Here is a 20,335-nt window from a genome sequence, read left to right on the forward strand (position 1 = left end):
CCATACACCGTTTTAATAGGACTGGTTCTACTCAGAACAGGCCTCGCCATGGTCGACCAAAGAAGTTAAGTGCACATGCTCAGCATCCTATCCAGAGGTTGTCTTCGGTAAATAGACATATGAGTGCTGCCAGCATTGCTGCAGAGGTTGAAGGGGTGGGGGGGGTCAGCCTGTCAGTGCTCAGACCATATGCCGCACACTGCATCAAATTGGTCTGCATGGCTGTCATCTCAGAAGGAAGCCTCTTCTAAAGATGATGCACAAGAAAGCCCGCAAACAGTTTGCTGAAAACAAGCAGACTAAGGACATGGATTACTGGAACCATGTCCTGTGGTCTGATGAGACCAAGATAAACTTATTTAGTTCAGTTGGTGTCAAGCGTGTGTCGCGGCAACCAGGTGAGGAGTACAAAGACAAGTGTGTCTTGCCTACAGTAAAGCATGGTGGTGGGAGTGTCATGGTCTGGGGCTGTATGAGTGCTGCCGGTACTGGGAAGCTACAGTTCATTGAGGGAACCATGAACTGTGACATACAGAAGCAGAGCATGATCCCCTCCCTTCGGAGACTGGGCCGCAGGGCAGTGTTCTAACATGATAACGACCCCAAACACACCTCCAAGACGACCACTGCCTTGCTAATGAAGCTGAGGGTAAAGGTGATGGACTGGCCAAGCATGTCTCCAGACCTAAACCCTATTAAACATTTATGGGACATCCTCAAATGGAAGGTGGAGTGCAAGATCTCTAACATCCACCAGCTCCGTGATGTTGTCATGGAGTAGTGGAAGAGGACTCCAGTGGCAACCTGTGAAGCTCTGGTGAACTCCATGTCCAAGAGGGTTAAGGCAGTGCTGGAAAATGATGGTAGCCACACAAAATATTGACATGTTGGGCCCAATGATGACATTTTCATCTAGGGGTGTACTCACTTTTGTTGCCAGCGGTTTAGACATTATTGGTGCGTTGTGTTATTTTGAGGGGACAGCAAATTTACACTGTTATACAAGATGTACACTCACTACTTTACATTGTAGCAAAGTGTCATTTCTTCAGTGTTGTCACATGAACACATATCATCAAATATTTACAAAAATGTGAGGGGTGTACTCACTTTTGTGAGATACTGTATATATATAAAATAGTATATTCATTTGTAGAACATTCTAACATTCTTAATCAAAATTTTAAAGCAGCAAAATGTGATATAAATATATACAGCTCCGGGGAAAAAAATTAATGTATTTCCTTTCCAAAATAGTCGTAAAGGAAGGTTTTGAGTGAGGAACAGAAGGGTTAAAATTAAGAGACCACTGCAAATTGAACGCTTCTGTTCCTCACTCAAAACTTTCCTTTTCAACTTTTATGGAAAGGAAATACATTTATTTTTTTGGTCTCTTTAAAAATATATGTATGTACATACAAAAAATTAAATGGTGTGTCTGAAAATATGACTGATCAGCACTGAAATTTTGTTATAGACTAAATATGCTATTTTACAGATGCTATATGTGACTTGAGAAGGATATCCAGGCTAAAACTCAGCTGTGCTTACAGGGATTCTGAAAATGGTATTACATTTGAGGGAAATAAACATGCTGGATTATACTGAACACTTGAACTCAGGCGCATGTACGCGTGCACACACACAGAGTTCTAAGGAAGGGCGAAAATGATGTAACCACGTAGGCATATGAAGGAAGGTGTCAGAAATCCATCAGCACAAGCAATGGGTGGAGGGAGGACGCAGAGCTCCCTCAATGATGTCACCCTCACCAGCTGGTGGATGATAAGGGAGAGAGGGAGGACGCCATAACATCCCAAAACTGTGGCAATGTGCCTTATCAACCAGGGCCCTCTCACTTCCATTATGATGGGTGAGGATTTCTGTGGAAATGTTACATAGTCCAGCTCAGTTTGAACTTAGTGTTGCACAAGCTATTAGCCATAAAATAATGTAATACTGGTTTCTGGGAGTTCAGCGCATCATAGGAATGGTATACAGTTTATATAATAGCAAATATGTTGAAGCAGAATGTTGAAAAATAGAATGGAAATAAATGTATACTTTTCTTGAAGTTGTATGAGAACAAAGTAATCTGAGCAGTTTAATGTTTGATGCCAAATTGACACTATTGCGTATTTGTTTTCGTGTGTGCTTGTGTATTTGTGTGTGCATGCGTGTGAATACTATACCGACAATGTAGATCTGCATATCAACTGTAAATCCATGTATATTGTACACAAACAACACAATAATGACCAAACTCATACAAATGATCTCAAAATAAGCAAACGCATCCTTACAGAAACCTTATTGCCTTAATGATTACTGCCGTCAACATGTGCTACCACTGCTCATATTTCCCTGTTATGTGTTCAGCAAACTATTGTGGTGAAATGTGTCAACTTGGCATATACAGCTCTGGAAACAATTAAGAGACCACTGCACTTTTTTTTTTTTGAAAAGGAAAGTTTTGAGTGAGGAACAAAAGCATTCAATTAGCAGTGGTCTCTTAATTTTAACCCTTCTGTTCCTCACTCAAAACCTTCCTTTTCGCCTTTTTTGGAAAGGAAAGAAAAAGGTGCAGTGGTCTCTTAATTTTTTCTGGAGCTGTATGTTTTGGTATTTCGTCCCTATATGTTGCAGCACCACCATTACTCAAAGTGACATTTTAGTTATGCAGCATGTACGTAGCAAATAAGTACATATACGTGCATACCTGGGTTTGTGTATGCATTTGGGTGGGCATGTGCATGTGTTTATTTGTTTTAGACAATATTCTGTACCGGTTTATTCATATGTGTGGAATGCCCTGTTCCTAAATAAACAAGTACGTCCCCTCCCACCGCCCCCACGGCTCCTTCCATTGATCGCCCTGGGCAATTTATTAGCCATTGTGACAGTTTCCTGTACGCTTGAGGCGAACACGGGAAACGAAGCAATGCTCTGATTAGGTCTTTCAAAATGGGGTACACAATACCCATTGTGTTTTGATCGCAGGTTGAACTATTACTGGAATGTTTTCCTGGAGAGTGCGTTTATGTGTGTGGGTCCCATTTCGGTGTACTAGTGTGTATCCTCATATCCAGAACTTGCCATAGAAAAGGATAGGCCTCTCAAGTTACAAAATGCCACGTCAGTGACCTTCACGCACTCTGTAAACAAATACACTACACACACACCTCATGAAATGTGTACTAAGTCTGACAATTGCAGGGGCTGTGTTTATGTAGCATCACTGTTGACGTTTGGGTGAACTGTCCTTATTCCTGGGGCCATAGCGTGAGATGACACCTGGAAAATGACAAGCTCAAGGTTTCCACAACATGCAAAAGTAGAAAACAGAATGTCAGAATGGTATGTGGATTCTACTGAAAGACAAATAAACTGGTGGACAATGTTTTTATCACTCCCCTTGACCTCATCACCTTCAGCGGCACCATAAGATATGTTGTTTCCCTTGGAAAAAACTGACTGCCATTAGAAAGAATTGAAACAAAGAAAGTTTGTAATGTAATGGCAGCCTGATTTCTCAAATTACACATGGTCTGAGGTTGTGAGTTAAATATATACAACTTTATTGCTGTATTTGGCTACATTATTAAACACTAAGAGTAAATCAACATATTACTTCCTAAATTTCTACCCTTATCTTCACAAAACACGTTGAAACATCTGAGGATCTTTTGCATCTCCTCCTGTGTGTTTGATGAGCAAAGAGAGAGGAATTAAGACAACTCAACTGACATTCTGAAAAGAGGCATGTGATAGGCCTGGCATTTGAGCTAATCCCATTGAACCACTCAGAAGACCTTTGACCTCCCCCTGGGCCAACCGCGGCCTTGGCTGATGATGACCTGTGAGGACACGCCATGGCAGATTCAGAGCAACGCCTGGTGACATCAGACACCTCCGGACCGGACCAGGGCAGCTGCCTGGTTGGTTTAGGCCCTTGATTGACACCTAATTGTCACTCCAGAGCCGTGCGAACATGCCACTGGTGTGTCAGGCAGGGATTCCATCATTCCACGCACACATGCTGTCAAGTGATGGGGTGTGTGAGTGTGAACAGTAGCCTTGCAGGACACAGGTGATGGTAAGGAATCCTCCTGCCCGGGTTCAGGTTCAGTGATGAATCGTATAGAGGTCAGAGGTCATAAACCTCCCAGCAACAGCTGAGCTGCTGGGTTCACTGACTGCCAAAGAACACACATACAGAAACATGATCACACAAGCATTTGCCTAGTTTATACGCTTATACTGTTTCACTTATTACTACAGTAAGGAATGTGTTTAATCCTGTGCGTTTCAGCATAGTATATTGTTACAATCCGACTGACTATCCAAAACAAATTCTAATTGGTTTAGGGCTACGGTTTGGGAAAGGCTGAGTCATAACCTGCATTATTTATCGATTCGCCATCCATTTACTTTTCGCATTTTACCTTTTAGCTGAGCGTTTCAACCAGAGCGACTTATAGTTAGGGCAGCTAGGTGGAACAACCACCAAACTTAGTAGTAGTAAGTACACCCTATTCAAGGAAATAGCTATCAGCAAAGTCCATCCATCCACTTGACAGTTTTAAAGTTCACTGTATGCCCTGGTGGTAGGTTTTCAAGGTGATTTCTGAAATTCTGGAGAATTTAGCAGATGTCTAGTTTCGCCTGCGAATTGTCACGGCATTGCTAAGTGTGCTGTCAGGCGCAGTGTGACAGACAGACAGAAAACATACACCTACATGTTCAGTACCGGAGTTATTAACAAACGTGACACTTTGACCTTGTCATATACTCCATTAGGAATGAGTGGGTTGGTAGCATCCTTACTGTTAGTACACGTAATTACCTTTCTCGGCTCTGCTGATTAGTCAGGTGGTGGAGGGCACCTATATTGTTCATTTTTAATGCCTGGAACAAAGAGTGAGATTAAAAACCCATTAAGTCTACACATGGCCTGCATGCTGCAAACTGTCATGACAGATGATAAATGTACGCAATATTTGCTCTGAAGTCAAGTAGCCTCCCCGGCGGTGGACTGGCAGCTTACATTTCCATCAAGATTTAACGGCATATTCAATCGTTTCTCTGTCAAACGGCCCGAATCATTAGTTTTTTGTTAGTTCAATGTGTTATATGTTGAATTTCTGACTGTTTCACTTTATTCCTCAGACTGAACTGCGCTAGTGTTGCTGTTTGCTTCTGAGTAACTGCAGTCAATGTTTTTTATTGAGGAGACATCGCCATCTAGTGGGATATAATGCACACTTCTCCAAAGGCTGCTAAAATAACATTGGACAAGACTTTATATACACCACATTTACAGAGACTGCACAATGTGATCATTATGGTCATTATTTCACTTGTTTTTGTTTATTTGTGGTACATGGTTACAGAAGTGTAAGAATTGGCTGGGAGTCCTTTGCACACTGGACGTGGAGAAGCCTCAATCTTAAACCCAGGTGCTCTTGCTGCAGCCTAGCCCCAGGGTTCTTACCATCCTAATTAGCAAGAAGCATCTGGCTTCTGGGTGGAAGAGGGAGGCTTGGGCCAGGGGAAGAATGGAGCAACATTCCAACAAAACTGTTCACAACAACTGAGGTTGCAGATTCATAAACAATGGTAAGGGACAATAAAATGTATTTGGAGCAGCTTTTGAATATTTTAATTTGAACTTGCCAGTTTTATTCTTGAGTAAGCATTTGAGTGATTGTCTGTACTTGTTGTTAACAAAGCATGTGACAAATTTAATTTAATTGGAATTATCTAGGATACTACTGGCAGTCATCCCAGTTTACACTCTCGTGAAAGAGTAGACAATGTCTAAATACATTTCTCTAGCAGACCCCAAGTCTTCCCAGGCTCACCTCAGAAACCTGTGGAGCCTTCCATGGGGACAGGCTTCTTGCACACACACCCCGTGAACTTGCAGAAAAGGGAACAGTAAATATAGAGATGCTGCTTTCCTGTGTGGAACACAAAGGCTAGCCACACATGGATGTGCACCATCTCCTATTGCAGCAGGATCCAGAAAATGACGTAAGAGCCTATCAACAGGAAGGAAAGCAGCAGTTCTTACCAGCTGTTCTTATCTTTGTAGGTGTTAGGTCTTCCCCATTGCAATGTTAGTTCTGCTGCCTGCCACTCTACTGATAAACACAGACGCCAAGGCTGGAGAAGATGTGGTGATCTGATAGTTAACCAATAAGATACTTGTACAATGTTGTCAATCAGTAGTGGACGCACTTACCCCTCACTGTCCCTGAGTCCTTTTTAACCTAATCAAAGAGCCATACTGATGATCACAGAGTGTGTGTTTAATTAGGCACACATCTTACAGTGTGAGGAACAGGAAACATTGTAATAGTCTGACATCAGAACAAACAACTCATTCTACTTGCACATCTGGGTCCAAAGAGATTCACTATATGAGACTGGATAAGCCACAGGAGACAAATCTAATGAAACATGTTGTATTCAATTTAATGGCTGAATAATGGCACAAACCAACTGAACAACAAGTTACAACTGAAACATAAAACACATTGTAGCTTTTCTAGCCTACTGAAAAAAGCCACTGTTATTCACTATTATAACACCACACATACTTTACAAACTACCTTGAAGGTTCTCTAAATAACCCAGCCTACATAAACCTTCATTACCACTGCCATCACTATCTTTAACACAGCGCATTGTTATTTCATAAATATGAATACCTCAAAACTAGCATGCACACCACATTTACTTCTGTAAATAGCCTTGTATAGCTCTACATCAGTTTAACTGCACCACTGAGTACAAGGTTTTGACACAATGGTTTGTCACAACGGCTTTGACCCGGCCGTTTGTCTGCAAAAAATTATGACATGCTGGGAAAATATCATTGATTGTGTACACACTTTTTTGCATGCACACAATGTACACCCTTTTCTGCATGTACACAACCATTCAAAAGCTTGGGGTCACTTAGAAATGTACTTGTTTTCCATGAAAACAGACATGAAATAAGTTTGAGTAAGAAATATAGCAAAATAAATCATTGAGGTCATTGAGGATAGAATTAATTACATTTTTATTTAATAATACATTTTCTTCTAATGTTGCTTTCGTCAAAGAATCCTCCATTTGCAGCCATTACAGCTTTGCAGACCAATGGCATTCTAGTTGTCAATTTGTTTAGTTAATCTGAATAGATTTCACCCAATGCTTCCTGAAAGACCTCCCACAAGTTGAATTGGCTTGATGGGCACTTCTTACATACCATACGGTGAGCGCTTGACATTCACTTTTTGTATCACCAGCCATTGTGGCTAGTGGTTTTCCAAAGTTACTAGCCACTGAGCATTTTCACTAGTCACCATTTTGTTTGGAAATTATGTTTTATTTGTTTATCAGTGCTACATCGTAGCCTGTCTAGTTCACACTGTTGGTCACTGGCGTGCAAGTCAATAGGCCTAACACAAATGGACCATGTATGTACAAACCCGATTCCAAAAAAGTTGGGACACTGTACAATTGTGAATAAAAACAGAATGCAATGATGTGGAAGTTTCAAATTTCAATATTTTATTCAAAATACAACATAGATGACATATCAAATGTTTAAACTGAGAAAATGTATCACTTTAAGGGAAAAATAAGTTGATTTTAAATTTCAACACATCACAAAAAAGTTGGGACAAGGCCATGTTTACCACTGTGTGGTCATCCCCTCTTCTTTTTATAACAGACTGCAAACGTCTGGGGACTGAGGAGACAAGTTGCTCAAGTTTATGAATAGGAATGTTGTTCCATTCTTGTCTAATACAGGCTTCTAGTTGCTCAACTGTCTTAGGTCTTCTTTGTCGCACCTTCCTCTTTATGATGCGCCAAATGTTTTCTATGGGTGAAAAATCTGGACTGCAGGCTGGCCATTTCAGTACCCGGATCCTTCTTCTATGCAGCCATGACTTGTAATTGATGCAGTATGTGGTCTGGCATTGTCATGTTGGAAAATGCAAGGTCTTCCCTGAAAGAGACGACGCCTGGATGGGAGCATATGTTGTTCTAGAACTTGGATATTACTGTCAGCATTGATGGTGGCTTTCCAGATGTGTAGGCTGCCCATGCCACATGCACTCATGCAACCCCATACCATCAGAGATGCAGGCTTCTGAACTGAGCGCTGATAACAACTTGGGTTGTCCTTGTCCTCTTTAGTCCGGGTGACATGGCGTCCCAGTTTTCCAAAATGAACTTCAAATTCTGCAGTAATGCAGTCGATGTATCGGTCTGTCGTGGTGAAGAAAGAGCTGAGCCGCAAGGCGAAGCTCTCGATTTACCAGTCAATCTACGTTCCTACTCTCACCTATGGTCATGAGCTTTGGGTCATGACCGAAAGGACAAGATCCCGGATACAGGCGGCCGAAATGAGCTTTCTCCGCAGGGTGGCCGGGCGATCCCTTAGAGATAGGGTGAGAAGCTTGGTCACCCGGGAGGAGCTCAGAGTAGAGCCGCTGCTCCTCCACATCGAGAGGGGTCAGCTGAGGTGGCTTGGGCATCTTTTTCGGATGCCTCCGGAACGCCTTCCTGGGAAGGTGTTCCGGTCCCGTCCCACCGGGAGGAGACCCCGGGGAAGACCTAGGACTCGCTGGAGGGACTATGTCTCCCGGCTGGCCTGGGAACGCCTCGGTGTCCCCCCGGAAGAGCTAGAGGAAGTGTCTGGGGAGAGGGAAGTCTGGGCATCCCTGCTTAGACTGCTGCCCCCGCGACCCGGCCCCGGATAAGCGGAAGAAGATGACATGACATGACAACTTCAAATTTTGATTAGTCTGAACACAGAACAATTTTCCACTTTGCCACAGTCCATTTTAAATGAGCACTATTTTTCGTCGCAGCAATTGGGGAATTGGTGATCCTCTGCCCATCTTGACTTCTGAGAGACACTGCCATTCTGAGAGGCTCTTTTTATACCCAATCATGTTGCCAACTGACATAATAAGTTGCAAATTGGTCCTCCAGCTGTTCCTTATCTGTACATTTAACTTTTCCGGCCTCTTATTACCTCTCACAACTTTTTTGGAATGTGCAGCTCTCATGAAATCCAAAATGAGCCAATATTTGGCATGACATTACAAAATGTCTCACTTTCAACATTCAATATGTTATCTATATTCTATTGTGAATAAAGTATAAGTTTATGAGATTTGTAATTATTCCATTCCTTTTTTACTCACAATTTGTACAGTGTCCCAACTTTTTTAGAATCGGGTTTGTATATATATATATATATATATATATATATACTGTGGCGGATTACAAGGAGAGGTGAGGGGAGTGGTAATTGAAGGAAGGTATCTTGCGGCTCGTAGGCTCCACCCCCGAGCCTTATATGGACTTCCTCTTCCAACACAGACAGGCTGGGATTAATTGGGTAATTAGGTATTGGAGGGTAAAAGGGAAGCAGCTGGTTTTAGAGAGAGAGAGAGAGAGAGAGAGAGGGAGGATAGAAGAAGGTGGGACAGCGTGAAGAGAGAAGTGGCGAGAATATAGAACTGTGTGACTACTTGGTGTGACCTGGACTGGCTGACTAACCCCCTGTGTAACGAACTGATTTGGATGAGGACCTGTTGGTGGACTCCCTGTGGATAGAAGACTATGAGAACAGAGTGTGGACCGTGAAGCAGTGGACGGTGAAGTAGTGGCAAAATCCCCTCCTACGCTGTGAATTGTCCTTAATAAACTTTCCAACTGTGTTCAACTGTACTCCTGGTGCCGGCTTGTGTTATTGTGCTGGTGACGTGGAAGCCCACACCCCCGGGCTTGCCACAATACACACACACACACACATATATACACACACACACAGGGGTTTTCCTGGCTCAAAATTAGGCAAAGGTGGTACCCCAACCCTCGCACTCTACCAAAATACTTTATATAATATGTGGCTACACACTTTACAACTATTAAATCTGCCTTGTGTTAAATCTGCCCTGTTGTCCATGTCCACGTGAGCAGCTAATGTCCTCCCTAATATCAACCAAAATATATAAGAAATATATTTATATTAATAGAAAAATTAAATCACTCATCTGCTATATAGCAGCCAATATTGTTGTTGTCTATTTTCTTAGTTATGCTTTATTCTTGTTAATATAGACTTGCATAAAAACAAAACAGAATTGTATATATTACAGCCTTGTCACGTTATTTTTTCCTCCATCCTTGCCTTGACGCCATATCGTTAATCTTCGTCTCTCGACCTCCTTCATCTGTACTAGGCTCTGCTGCTGTGGCTGATCCAAAGTCTTCTTCACGTTTATATATTTATATTCGTAGTGACTTAAATATGTTAATTGTATAGATTTTTCACTGTATGTTGCATATGTAGCCCAATGTTTTTGGTGACAGTACACACCCTAATCTGATTAACTTTTCCCTATTCAGTCATCTTCATTTGTCTCGCGATCTTTGTTTGAATAAATCTGTAATTGTAGGCTGTACTAGAAGTCACCTGAAAAGTAAAAAAAAATGTATGTGGCTTGGATGTAATTTGAGGTTATGTTTTATTGAAATATTTTGACATGCTTGGGTGTAAAAGAAGACCCACTTGTATTTCTGACGTTACTAATCTCCGCGATGTCAGGACCTTTGTGGTCCTGTATGCAAGGTTGCCAGATTTCATTGACAGTACGGCTATTCTCCCGCTCAAAATCATGTTTTACCATTCCAACACACTGAGGCGGTCTACTAAAAACTCATCTCTACAGCACGGTTTATGATTAGGTGTAGCCTGGCCCGGGAGCGTGAAGGTGACCAGTAGGCTTGATACTGTCCACCCTTGCTGTCTTGCCAGATGGACTCTCGTCACTGGGATGCCCTCCCTCCAATGCCTTTCGGGGGAAGAGTCACTGGCTTGTTGTTGTCTCTCTGTTGGGCTGTACGCTGCTGGCAATACTCTGCCCTCTTTCAGGGGGGTTGCGGTTGGTGGGTGTCCCTTTTGTTGATGCCTGGCAATGTGGGTCGATTGATTTCCTGCCTGTTGGGCCCTGTCCGGGGCCTCCCCCGGGTAGGGCCACAGTGTCGCCGGACCCCCCCCGTCTCAGTTATAAAGTGTTACGCTGCTATATTATTGTGCTGGAATGTGAGGAATGCACTTAACTTTTCTCAGTCTCCTCCAGTTTTACATTTTAGGAGGAGATGAGGTCCTGGTCCACAACTGCGGAGTACCTGGTTTGGGGGGCCAGTTGCTGTCCCTGTCCTTGTCCACCTGGTCATACTTTTGACCTAGTCTAGAATCAAATAGACTCTGGATTTAGCCCAGAGAAATGTATTTATTATTCTAATTGGACTCTTAATATCTCACCCGGCACAGCCAGAAGAGGACTGGTCACCCCTCTGAGCCTGGGTCCTCTCTAGGTTTATTCCTACAATTCAGCGTTCTTAAGGAGTTTTTCCTAGCCACTGAAATCCAACACTACTGTTGTTTGCTCCTTGGGGTTTAAGGCCGGGTGTCCCTGTAAAGCACTTTGTGACAATTGCTGTTGTGAAAAGGGCTTTATAAATAAATTTGATTGATTGATTGATTGATCCGCAAAAAGCAGCGATGAGATCCCCAGCCCACCGAACTGCAACCCCTCTCCACCCCGACTACGCCTCAATATCCTGTCCATAAAAGTTACAAACAGGATTGGTGACAAAGGGCAGCCCTGGCGGAGGCCAACCACCACCTGGAACGAGTCCGACTTACTATCGAGAACCCGAACACAGCTCTCACGTTGGACATACAAGGATTGGATAGCCCTCAAAAGGGACCTCCTCACCCCATACTCCCGCAGCACCTCCCACAGTATCTCCCGGGGGACCCGGTCATATGCCTTCTCCAAATCCACAAAACACATGTAGACTGGATGGGCATATTCCCAGGCCCCCTCCAGGATCTTTTGGGTGCCAATGTCAAGCCCTGCATATGGTCAAGCTGTTCCCACAACAGCTCAATAGGTGTGAGATCCAGTGACTGTGCTGGCAACTACGTTACAGACAGAATATCAGCTGATTACTTCTTTCCTCAATAGTTCTTGCATAGTTTGAGCTGTGGTTTGGGTCATTGTCCTGCTGTAGGATGAAATTTGCTCCAATCAAGCGCTGTCCACAGGGCATGGCATGACATTGTAAAATTAAGTGGCATTCTTCTTTCTTCAATGTCCCTTTTACTCTGTACAAATCTCACATTTTACCACCACCAAAGCACACCCAGGCCATTACATTGCCTCCACCATATGCTCCTCCAGCATAATTTTATTTGGTCTGCATCTAACAAATTCAAATTTAGATTTGTCTGTCCATAACACTTTTTTCCAATCTTTCTCTGTCCAGTGTCTGTATATTTTTGCCCATTTAATCATTCCATTCTACTGGCCCTTCTGAGATATGTCTTTTTCTTTGCAACTCTGCATAGAAGATCAGTCACCTCATAACTGTCGACATTGACACTGGTATTTTGCGGGTACTATTTAATGATGCTGCCAGTTGAGGCCCTGTGAGGCATCTGTTTCTCACACTAGATACTAATGTATTTGTCCTGTTGCTCAGTGGTGCACCGGGACCTCCCACAACTCTCTCTTCTGGTTGGTGCTAGTTTGCGCTGTTCTGTGAAAGGAGGAGTACACAGTCTTGTGCGAGATCTTCAGTTTCTTGGGAATTTCTCGCATGGAATAACCTAAATTCCTCAGTACAAGAATGGACTGACAAATTTCAGAAGAAAGTAATTTGTTTCTGGCCATTTTGAGCCTGTAATCAAACTTAAATTGCTGATTCCGCAGTTACTCAACTATCAGTTTTGCTATGCTAACATAATTGCAAAAGGGATTATCAAAAACATTGAAACACAGGAGTGATTGCTTCTGATAATGGACCTCTGTACACCTATGTAGATATTCCATTAAGAATCAACCATTTCCAGCTACAAAAGTCATACACAACATTAACAATGTCTGCACTACATTGCTGATCAATGTGATGATATTTTAATGGACAAAAAATTGCTTTTCTTTTCAAAAACAAGGACATTTCTAAATGACCCCAAACCTTTTAACGCTAGTGTACATAGACAGAGAAATACTGGAGCCCTTTTCTGAAGTAATTTACTACAAATTTTCCTCTTTGAAACATTCAATTGAAATGAGTGTTGAAGTAGTTCCACACCCTTTAAACCATTTCCATACTTCCTGCTTTTACACCTTCCTCAAACCCCCACTGATTAAACTCTACTACAGGATGTCTTATCCTATCAAACATCTCAGCCAACAATTAACGATACCAAGTTCTCCTTGATTGTCATGAAACACATGGTATAAATTAAATGACATGAATAATGTTGTACAGAAAACTAAAGTTAAGAAAGGTGTCACTATAATATAATAATAAATAAATCCAAAGAAGTATTTTTTCAGGCATTTTCACAGTTTATAGATATGATGATATGAAAAATAGAGGACAGCTTTTGCTTAATAAAGAGCTTTGGCCCAGTTTGAAACCCATGATGCATCAGTTCATATCCACTGGAGGCAGAACCTCAGACTGCTGGAAAACCCCAGCCACCATAGCAACAACATTACTGAAAATACAAAAAACTGCTTTAAAAGTAACATTGTGTTACATTCAGAGTTTTGAGACAATTAAAAGTGATAGGCAAACGCAGTACAGCTTGTAGCAAGAAAACACATCCTGTTTGACACAATATACCCATACCTCGAATTAACAGCATACAAAAGTGAAACAAACATAAAGGATTATTAAGGACATCCCTCACAACATAGGTAGCACTGAGTAACTAACAAAAGACAAAATGCAGAAGTGGCCCCTTCTCTGGCCAACTGTGAAAGTAAAGTAGTGCATTCCCTTCGACACTGCTTGTAGTCAAACAGAGGACTTCATGCAGGAGACATCATGATCGTGGTATGTAAATATTAATAATATCTACAAAATATATTCAACCAATTCTGACTTCCCGATTCAACTTCATGGTTCAACTTCACACACTGAAAAAGTTTACAGAATGTAAAGTTGTTTTGGGTGTACCTGTCTGCTGAAGAATTGTTCTATGAAAGGGACAATGTTCTCCTGTATTCTTTCATCTTTAAAGGTAGTGCTAATATTATCAACCCTTTTTTGGTGATATTTGGTGCTGTTTCCTTTCTGATCTAGAATCGCAAAAACCTAAAAAAGAATAACAGAGTCTTTATGCTCTGTATGCTCTGCTAGGAGCTAATAAGAACAAGTACCGGAACATTGAAAGAACATTTTAATTTGACTTATGTCGATGTCCTTAATGGAATCAAGATTTCGACCCCGACCTGTCATACCCCCAAAGCCTTTAATTCACAAAGCCTTGGGGCAAAACATTACCAAGGATCCCAACACAGCAAACCTGTATCACAACCAACAGCCATCAGATGACAGAAGCCAAGGAAGAAAGCATGATCAAAACCCGGAGGGAAAGGTGAAGGACATTGTCCATCGGTTCAGCAATCAGGATGTTATGAGCAAAACAGGTTTAGGGACAGGACTAGAGTCAGGGTTTAAATGGGGAGGACGGGGGTTGGTGGGGCAGACAGAGGCAGAGAGAAAGCAGCAGGTAGACCCAACACCACCTCCGGTACCGTTGAGAAAACCATGTTGGTGCCGCCAGACACAGCATAAGTATACAGCACAGAGAGATGCCTCGCCCATGGAGCCAAAGAAAGACCACTGCCATGGTACCCTCGGAATACCTGGACCAGGAAGACGATCCGGTAAGCTAAGTCAATGGCCCGCAAAAGTAAGACCCCCTTAAAATTGATGATTAGAAAAGAGTGGGTAACACTTTATTTTGAGAGTCACAATTTCCATCTGTAGATGTTCTATAGATAGTAATACTATCAGCAAACTTAAAAAAAACTATCGGTTGATAAACAACTGCTTGCAAAGGTTAGGTTCAGAATTAAGTTTAGAGGAAGGTTTAAGTTTAGGGATAGAATGAAGCTTTGGGTTAAGATATAGATACAGGTTTGGGTTAACTAAAGATAATTAATTAGTTAAAATGTTACAGATAGTCAGTAGGTAATATGTAGAGCATACACAGGCACACTTTTGGGACTCTCAAAATAAAGTGGTACCAAAGAGTGTTACTTCCTGATCAACCGTTAGAGGAAAACAGGTTAGTGGAATCTTGTGAAGGAACAGAAAATAATGTAAAATTTCATTGGGGTTATTTACTGTATGTCTATGAGGAATAGAGACATAAAAAAAAACGTCACTTCTAAGAACCTGAAACCACTGTGGGCAGGTTTTCTGTTCATGTTTAGTCTCTATATAAACAGACACTAGTCTGTTTCACATGTAGACAATGTCACACATTTTCTTCCAGCTCCTGATGGTAGTGAGGTGGATGAAGCGCCTATGTTTTCTACCATGGAAAGTAGCCAAAGCCCATACACGACAATGCTCCCTGGTTGTCACCACAGAAACGGAGCACACTGCTGCCAGTGCATCTGTTACTTGACGAGACCTGGCATGAAGCTGGTCTGGGTTCCTCTAGAGCAAGAGGTGGACGAGGGCAAAATACAAACTAAATGGGCAAAAGAACAACTGAAAAGAGAGGTGAAAGAGGGAGAAAAAGAAGAGGAAAATTATTACGTAGAAGTGATAGCGGATGAAGGGGGGGGGGGACAAGACATTGAACACCAGAAGAGAGAGGAAAATGTGTGCAGATCATTAGGTATGGAAGGACAACCAAGCAATGGTCACGCAGGTTGGCAGAGAGTGAAAGCAGCTGCGTTCAGTAAGCTCAAAGAGGTCAGAGTGCACAAGGTCAGCCAGAGAGCCATCCCGTCACAGCATTTTGTATCAACCGACATAGACTTCACCGTGGCCTCAAAGGCCGGATCGAACACAGCATTGCAGCCTCAGACAAAGCCCTGCTTAAAAAAGCCCAAATCACACCAGCGCACCTTGCCCGCCAAGGAGACCAGCAGCCCTCAAAAACACCCTGGGCATGAGGGGGATGTTACATACGAGGTTCTGTCTGCCCCTGACAGAGAGGCACCGCCCACACCACCACACCCAAAGCAACATCTGAGACAGAAGACACAGAATTCCTCACCTCAGAATGTTCACCTCCAAAGCAAGTCAACTCCCTCTGTCTCTGACCACTTAAACTCCATTTTGGGGTCAGACAAGGGACCAACTCGAACTCCTCCCTCCCTAAACAACCCCCACCAACCAATCCTTCGGCCTCTACCTCCAATTCCTGTTTCATCCAATCTCCAACGTTTCCCCAGCCCCATCCCACTCCGCCCTCCTCCACCCCGCCCTCAGACTCCTATAAAGTCTTTTCTACCCAACCCTGATACCAGTGGAGCTTCCTGCCTCAGCCGGTGCTCACCCACAGGTGGGTTGAGGGACAAAACACAATTGAATCTATGATTGATTTGATAAGGTGTTTTTTTCTTGGGTGGGGGAAAATGCAGCATTCTGCAATTAATCAATCGTGGTTTATATAAAGTAATTAAGCAAAAAGGTATGTACTACGGTGGCCCACGACTGCACAACACAACAACATTAGCGATGCAAATGTTGAAATCACAACAACATTAACACACAACACAACAACATTAACACAATTGAAACACAACAACATTAGCGATGCAAATAAAAGTTGAAAACACAACACCCTTAAATAAAATAAAACATTTATAAAATCGCTACATTTCAGAAAACAATCAACTAGTCATAACACTACAAAATTAACCCACAACACAACAACTTTGGTTTACACCACAACAGCATTAGCCCAAAACACAACATTTGGAGAAACACTGCATTTCAAGTTGCTAACAACGTAAGTGCTCCAGACCACTAGGGGCAGTTCAAAGGGGTCTTTTTTGTGTTTTACCTTTGTTCGATAAATCAAGTGAAGTCACTCAACTAAGATTATAATTACATTACAATAAAATAAAATTACATTGGTAAATTTAAATCGCGTTCTTAGGATTATTTTTAAATAGGCCTTATGCACCATAGATATAAAACATAGATGGGACATACTGACGTCTCAATAGCTCTTTCATCTTACTTAGGACCAAGTCAAGCCACTTAACAATAGTTATGGTGGTATTTTGTGGTGCAGTAATTCGGTCCAGAAAAAGGATGAACGATACAAAGGAGGTGGGAAACGTTAATGCATCAGCAGTAGTGTAGAAATGTATGATAACATACTTAACCGTACATACCATGTTTTTAATCAATGAACAAGAAAGCTAATCCAGCCTGACCTTAGCTGTGGGCTACGTAACTTTACAGTCTCAGAATTATTATATATATATATTTTTTATTATAACGTTCTCAGCTAGCTTGCTGCAGCATGTTACACATGCTGAAAAAACGCGTTTCGTTGAAAAAACGTAATTATATAATCAGCAGATGGCGATGTTGGGTAGCCTTTGTCCACGAAAAAAGTAGCCTTGTTAGTAGCATTTTTATTTCCGTCCTTCGATTACAATGCTGCTGTTAGCATAGCAAATTCAGTGAGGTAGCTTGCTCCATTTAGCGTATTGTTACTAAAAGTTTTCTACAATGAAATTAAATACTATTTACATGTATATACAATACATACATGTATTTATAATTTAAAACCACAGTTAATTGTCATCTTTGGAAATATACATTTGCACTGTATTTAAAGTACTATCCTGTATCTTTCTACATTAGACCATAGCCATTTTGTACTCTTAAATTAATAAATTATTGAAAACTATTTCAGATAGATTTGTTTGTTAATATTCTGAAAAGTACAGTAATTTTATGTATTATGCTATGCAAAACCAGTATCGTCACGCTGGCATCATTAGAGATTCCGTAGCAACAATAAGATTTCCGGTTTTCGGATTTTGTCTTCAAAATAAAAGTCCATAAAACGCGATATTAATAATATTAATTTAATCTATTTTGCCACTTTGCTTACTGTATATTGTAAAAATGTATTGTAGGAAATGTTCAGGAGACTATAGAGTGACTACATGTAAAGAAATCAAGGGGCTCTGTGTATTTGCAATTGTTGGTAGCAATTTACTCTACCCATTACCATTGGACACAATGTAACTTAATGGATATGAAATAAATATTGACTCATACAGAAAAAACTGTGCTATATGCTGCAGTGAATGTGCTGTAGGAAATGTTCAGGAGACTCTATAGAGAGACTATATGCAAAAAAATCAAGGGGCACTGTGTATTTACAGTTGTTGCTGGCAGTTTACTCCAACCTTTCCATTGGCCACAACGTAACTCAATGGATATTAAATATACATTTCCCTATACAAAAAAACAATTCTATACACCACAGTGAATGTATTGTAGGAAATGTTCAGGAGAGTGGATAAAAATCAAGGGGCACTGTGTATTTGCAATTGTTGCTGGCATTTAGATTTTCCAGCATACGTTGAATCTACAGACACGTCTGAACATTTCCTACAATACATTCACTGCAGCGTATAGATTATTTTTTTTCTGTATAGGGCAATATGTATTTCATATCCACCGAGTTACATTGTGGCCAGTGGTATGGACAGAGTTAAATGCCGGCAACTATTTCAAATACGTATTGTGTTGCTGGATGTAGCACACAGTTCCCATCAAAAACTCATTTTATTTGGTTAGTTGACACTCTTCTGAACATTTCCTACAAGACATTCACTGCAGGGTATGGAATAATTTTTGCCTATGATGCAATATATATCTTGTGTACAGTATATTATAATGTGTTGCAATGGGGGGAAAGGTGGAAAGTATACTGTTGCTGTATTTTGCACAACAAGCCCAAATACAGCTCCAGAAAAAATTAAGAGAGGCCACTGCACCTTTTTCTTTCCTTTCCAAAAAAGTCGAAACGGAAGGTTTTGAGTGAGGAACAGAAGGGTTAAAATTAAGAGTCCACTGCAAATTGAACGCTTCTGTTCTTCAATCAAAACTTTCCTTTTCAACTTTTTTGGAAAGGAAAGAAAAAGGTGCTGTGGTCTCTTAATTTTTTCTGGAGCTGTGTAACTAATTATCAACCGCAAAATAATCATCAAGGATTCTCTCAAAATCTAATACATTTTTAAAATAAGACATTTTTACAATAGTTCACACCCTCTCCATTTCTCAGTGTGCTCCCCCTTAGATTATTATTCACCCTTTGTGAAGTACTATTTAAACATAATTTTTCTTTGTAATATGTAGATATTCCTTTTATTATCTATATCTTTACAATATACACTAAGGAAAGAATATAGAATTTTTGATTAATTAATTTCCCGCAGATATTCATTTTGAAGGCAAAATCCGAAAACCGGATGTCTTGTTGTTTCTACGGAATCTCTAATGTTGCCAGCATGAAGCTGTCGCACCCAAAGTTAGTCCCCCGGTATTAGGTTAAATGTATATTTTGTTGGAAACCCAACTAATTCCACTTGGCACTGCCCCTAGTGGTCTGGAGCACTTTGGCTGTGAGCCAAAGTGCTGTGAGCTACACGACAACTAATGTTGTTGTGTTGTGTGCTAATGTTGTCGTGTTGAGTGTTAATGTTGTCGTGTTGAGTGTTAATGTTGTCGGGTTGTGTGCTAATGTTGTCGTGTTGCGTGCTAATGTTGTCGTGTTGAGTGTTAATGTTGTCGTGTTGTGTGTTAATGTTGTCGTGTTGAGTGTTAATGTTGTGGTGTTGAGTGTTAATGTTGTCATGTTGAGTGTTAATGTTGTCGTGTTGTGTGCTAATTTTGTCATGTTGTGTGCTAATGTTGTCGTGTTGGGTGTTAATGTTGTCGTGTTGTGTGTTAATGTTGTCGTGTTGTGTGTTAATGTTGTGGTGTTGAGTTTTAATGTTGTGGTGTTGAGTGTTAATGTTGTGGTGTTGTGTGCTAATGTTGTCGTGTTGTGTGCTAATGTTGTCGTGTTGAGTGTTAATGTTGTCGTGTTGTGTTTTAATGTTGTCGTGTTGAGTGTTAATGTTGTCGTGTTGTGTGCTAATGTTGTCGTGTTGAGTGTTAATGTTGTTAATGTTTGGCTGTGAGACAAAGTGCTGTGAGCTACACAACAACTAATTTTGTTGTGTTGAGTGTTAATGTTGTCGTGTTGAGTGTTAATGTTGTGGTGTTGAGTGTTAATGTTGTTGTGTTGCGTGCTAATGTTGTCGTGTTGAGTGTTAATGTTGTCGTGTTGAGTGTTAATGTTGTGGTGTTGAGTGTTAATGTTGTTGTGTTGCGTGCTAATGTTGTCGTGTTGAGTGTTAATGTTGTCGTGTTGTGTGTTAATGTTGTGGTGTTGAGTGTTAATGTTGTCGTG

General features: G+C 41.2%; 1 protein-coding gene and 1 long non-coding RNA gene across 4 annotated transcripts in view; one reads left to right on the plus strand and one right to left on the minus strand.

Moving 5' to 3' along the window:
* Window positions 1-3,732: 3,732 nt before the first annotated feature.
* Window positions 3,733-16,186, minus strand: LOC105010791. The gene is made up of 3 exons (XR_828035.3): window positions 16,121-16,186; window positions 4,847-4,908; window positions 3,733-4,196 (listed from the first exon to the last, which is right to left on the minus strand). It is a non-coding gene; the product is annotated as an uncharacterized LOC105010791 (long non-coding RNA).
* arhgef15 (Rho guanine nucleotide exchange factor (GEF) 15) overlaps window positions 13,852-20,335 on the plus strand; it is a 35,941-nt gene continuing 29,457 nt past the window's right edge. The window contains exons 1-3 of one of the 3 annotated variants that reach the window (XM_020048501.3): window positions 13,852-13,935; window positions 14,185-14,771; window positions 15,386-16,408. In XM_020048501.3, the coding sequence (XP_019904060.2) occupies window positions 14,294-14,771; window positions 15,386-16,408 (1,501 nt within the window). In that variant the 5' untranslated portion in view covers window positions 13,852-13,935; window positions 14,185-14,293. Of the gene's footprint in view, window positions 13,936-14,184; window positions 14,772-15,385; window positions 16,409-17,125; window positions 17,185-20,335 lie in introns of those variants that run through there. The other 2 variants (XM_010870392.4, XM_013134312.3) reach the window with 2 other exon arrangements.

This window comes from Esox lucius, chromosome 7, assembly GCF_011004845.1.
Source record: "Esox lucius isolate fEsoLuc1 chromosome 7, fEsoLuc1.pri, whole genome shotgun sequence".
NCBI lineage: Eukaryota > Metazoa > Chordata > Actinopteri > Esociformes > Esocidae > Esox > Esox lucius.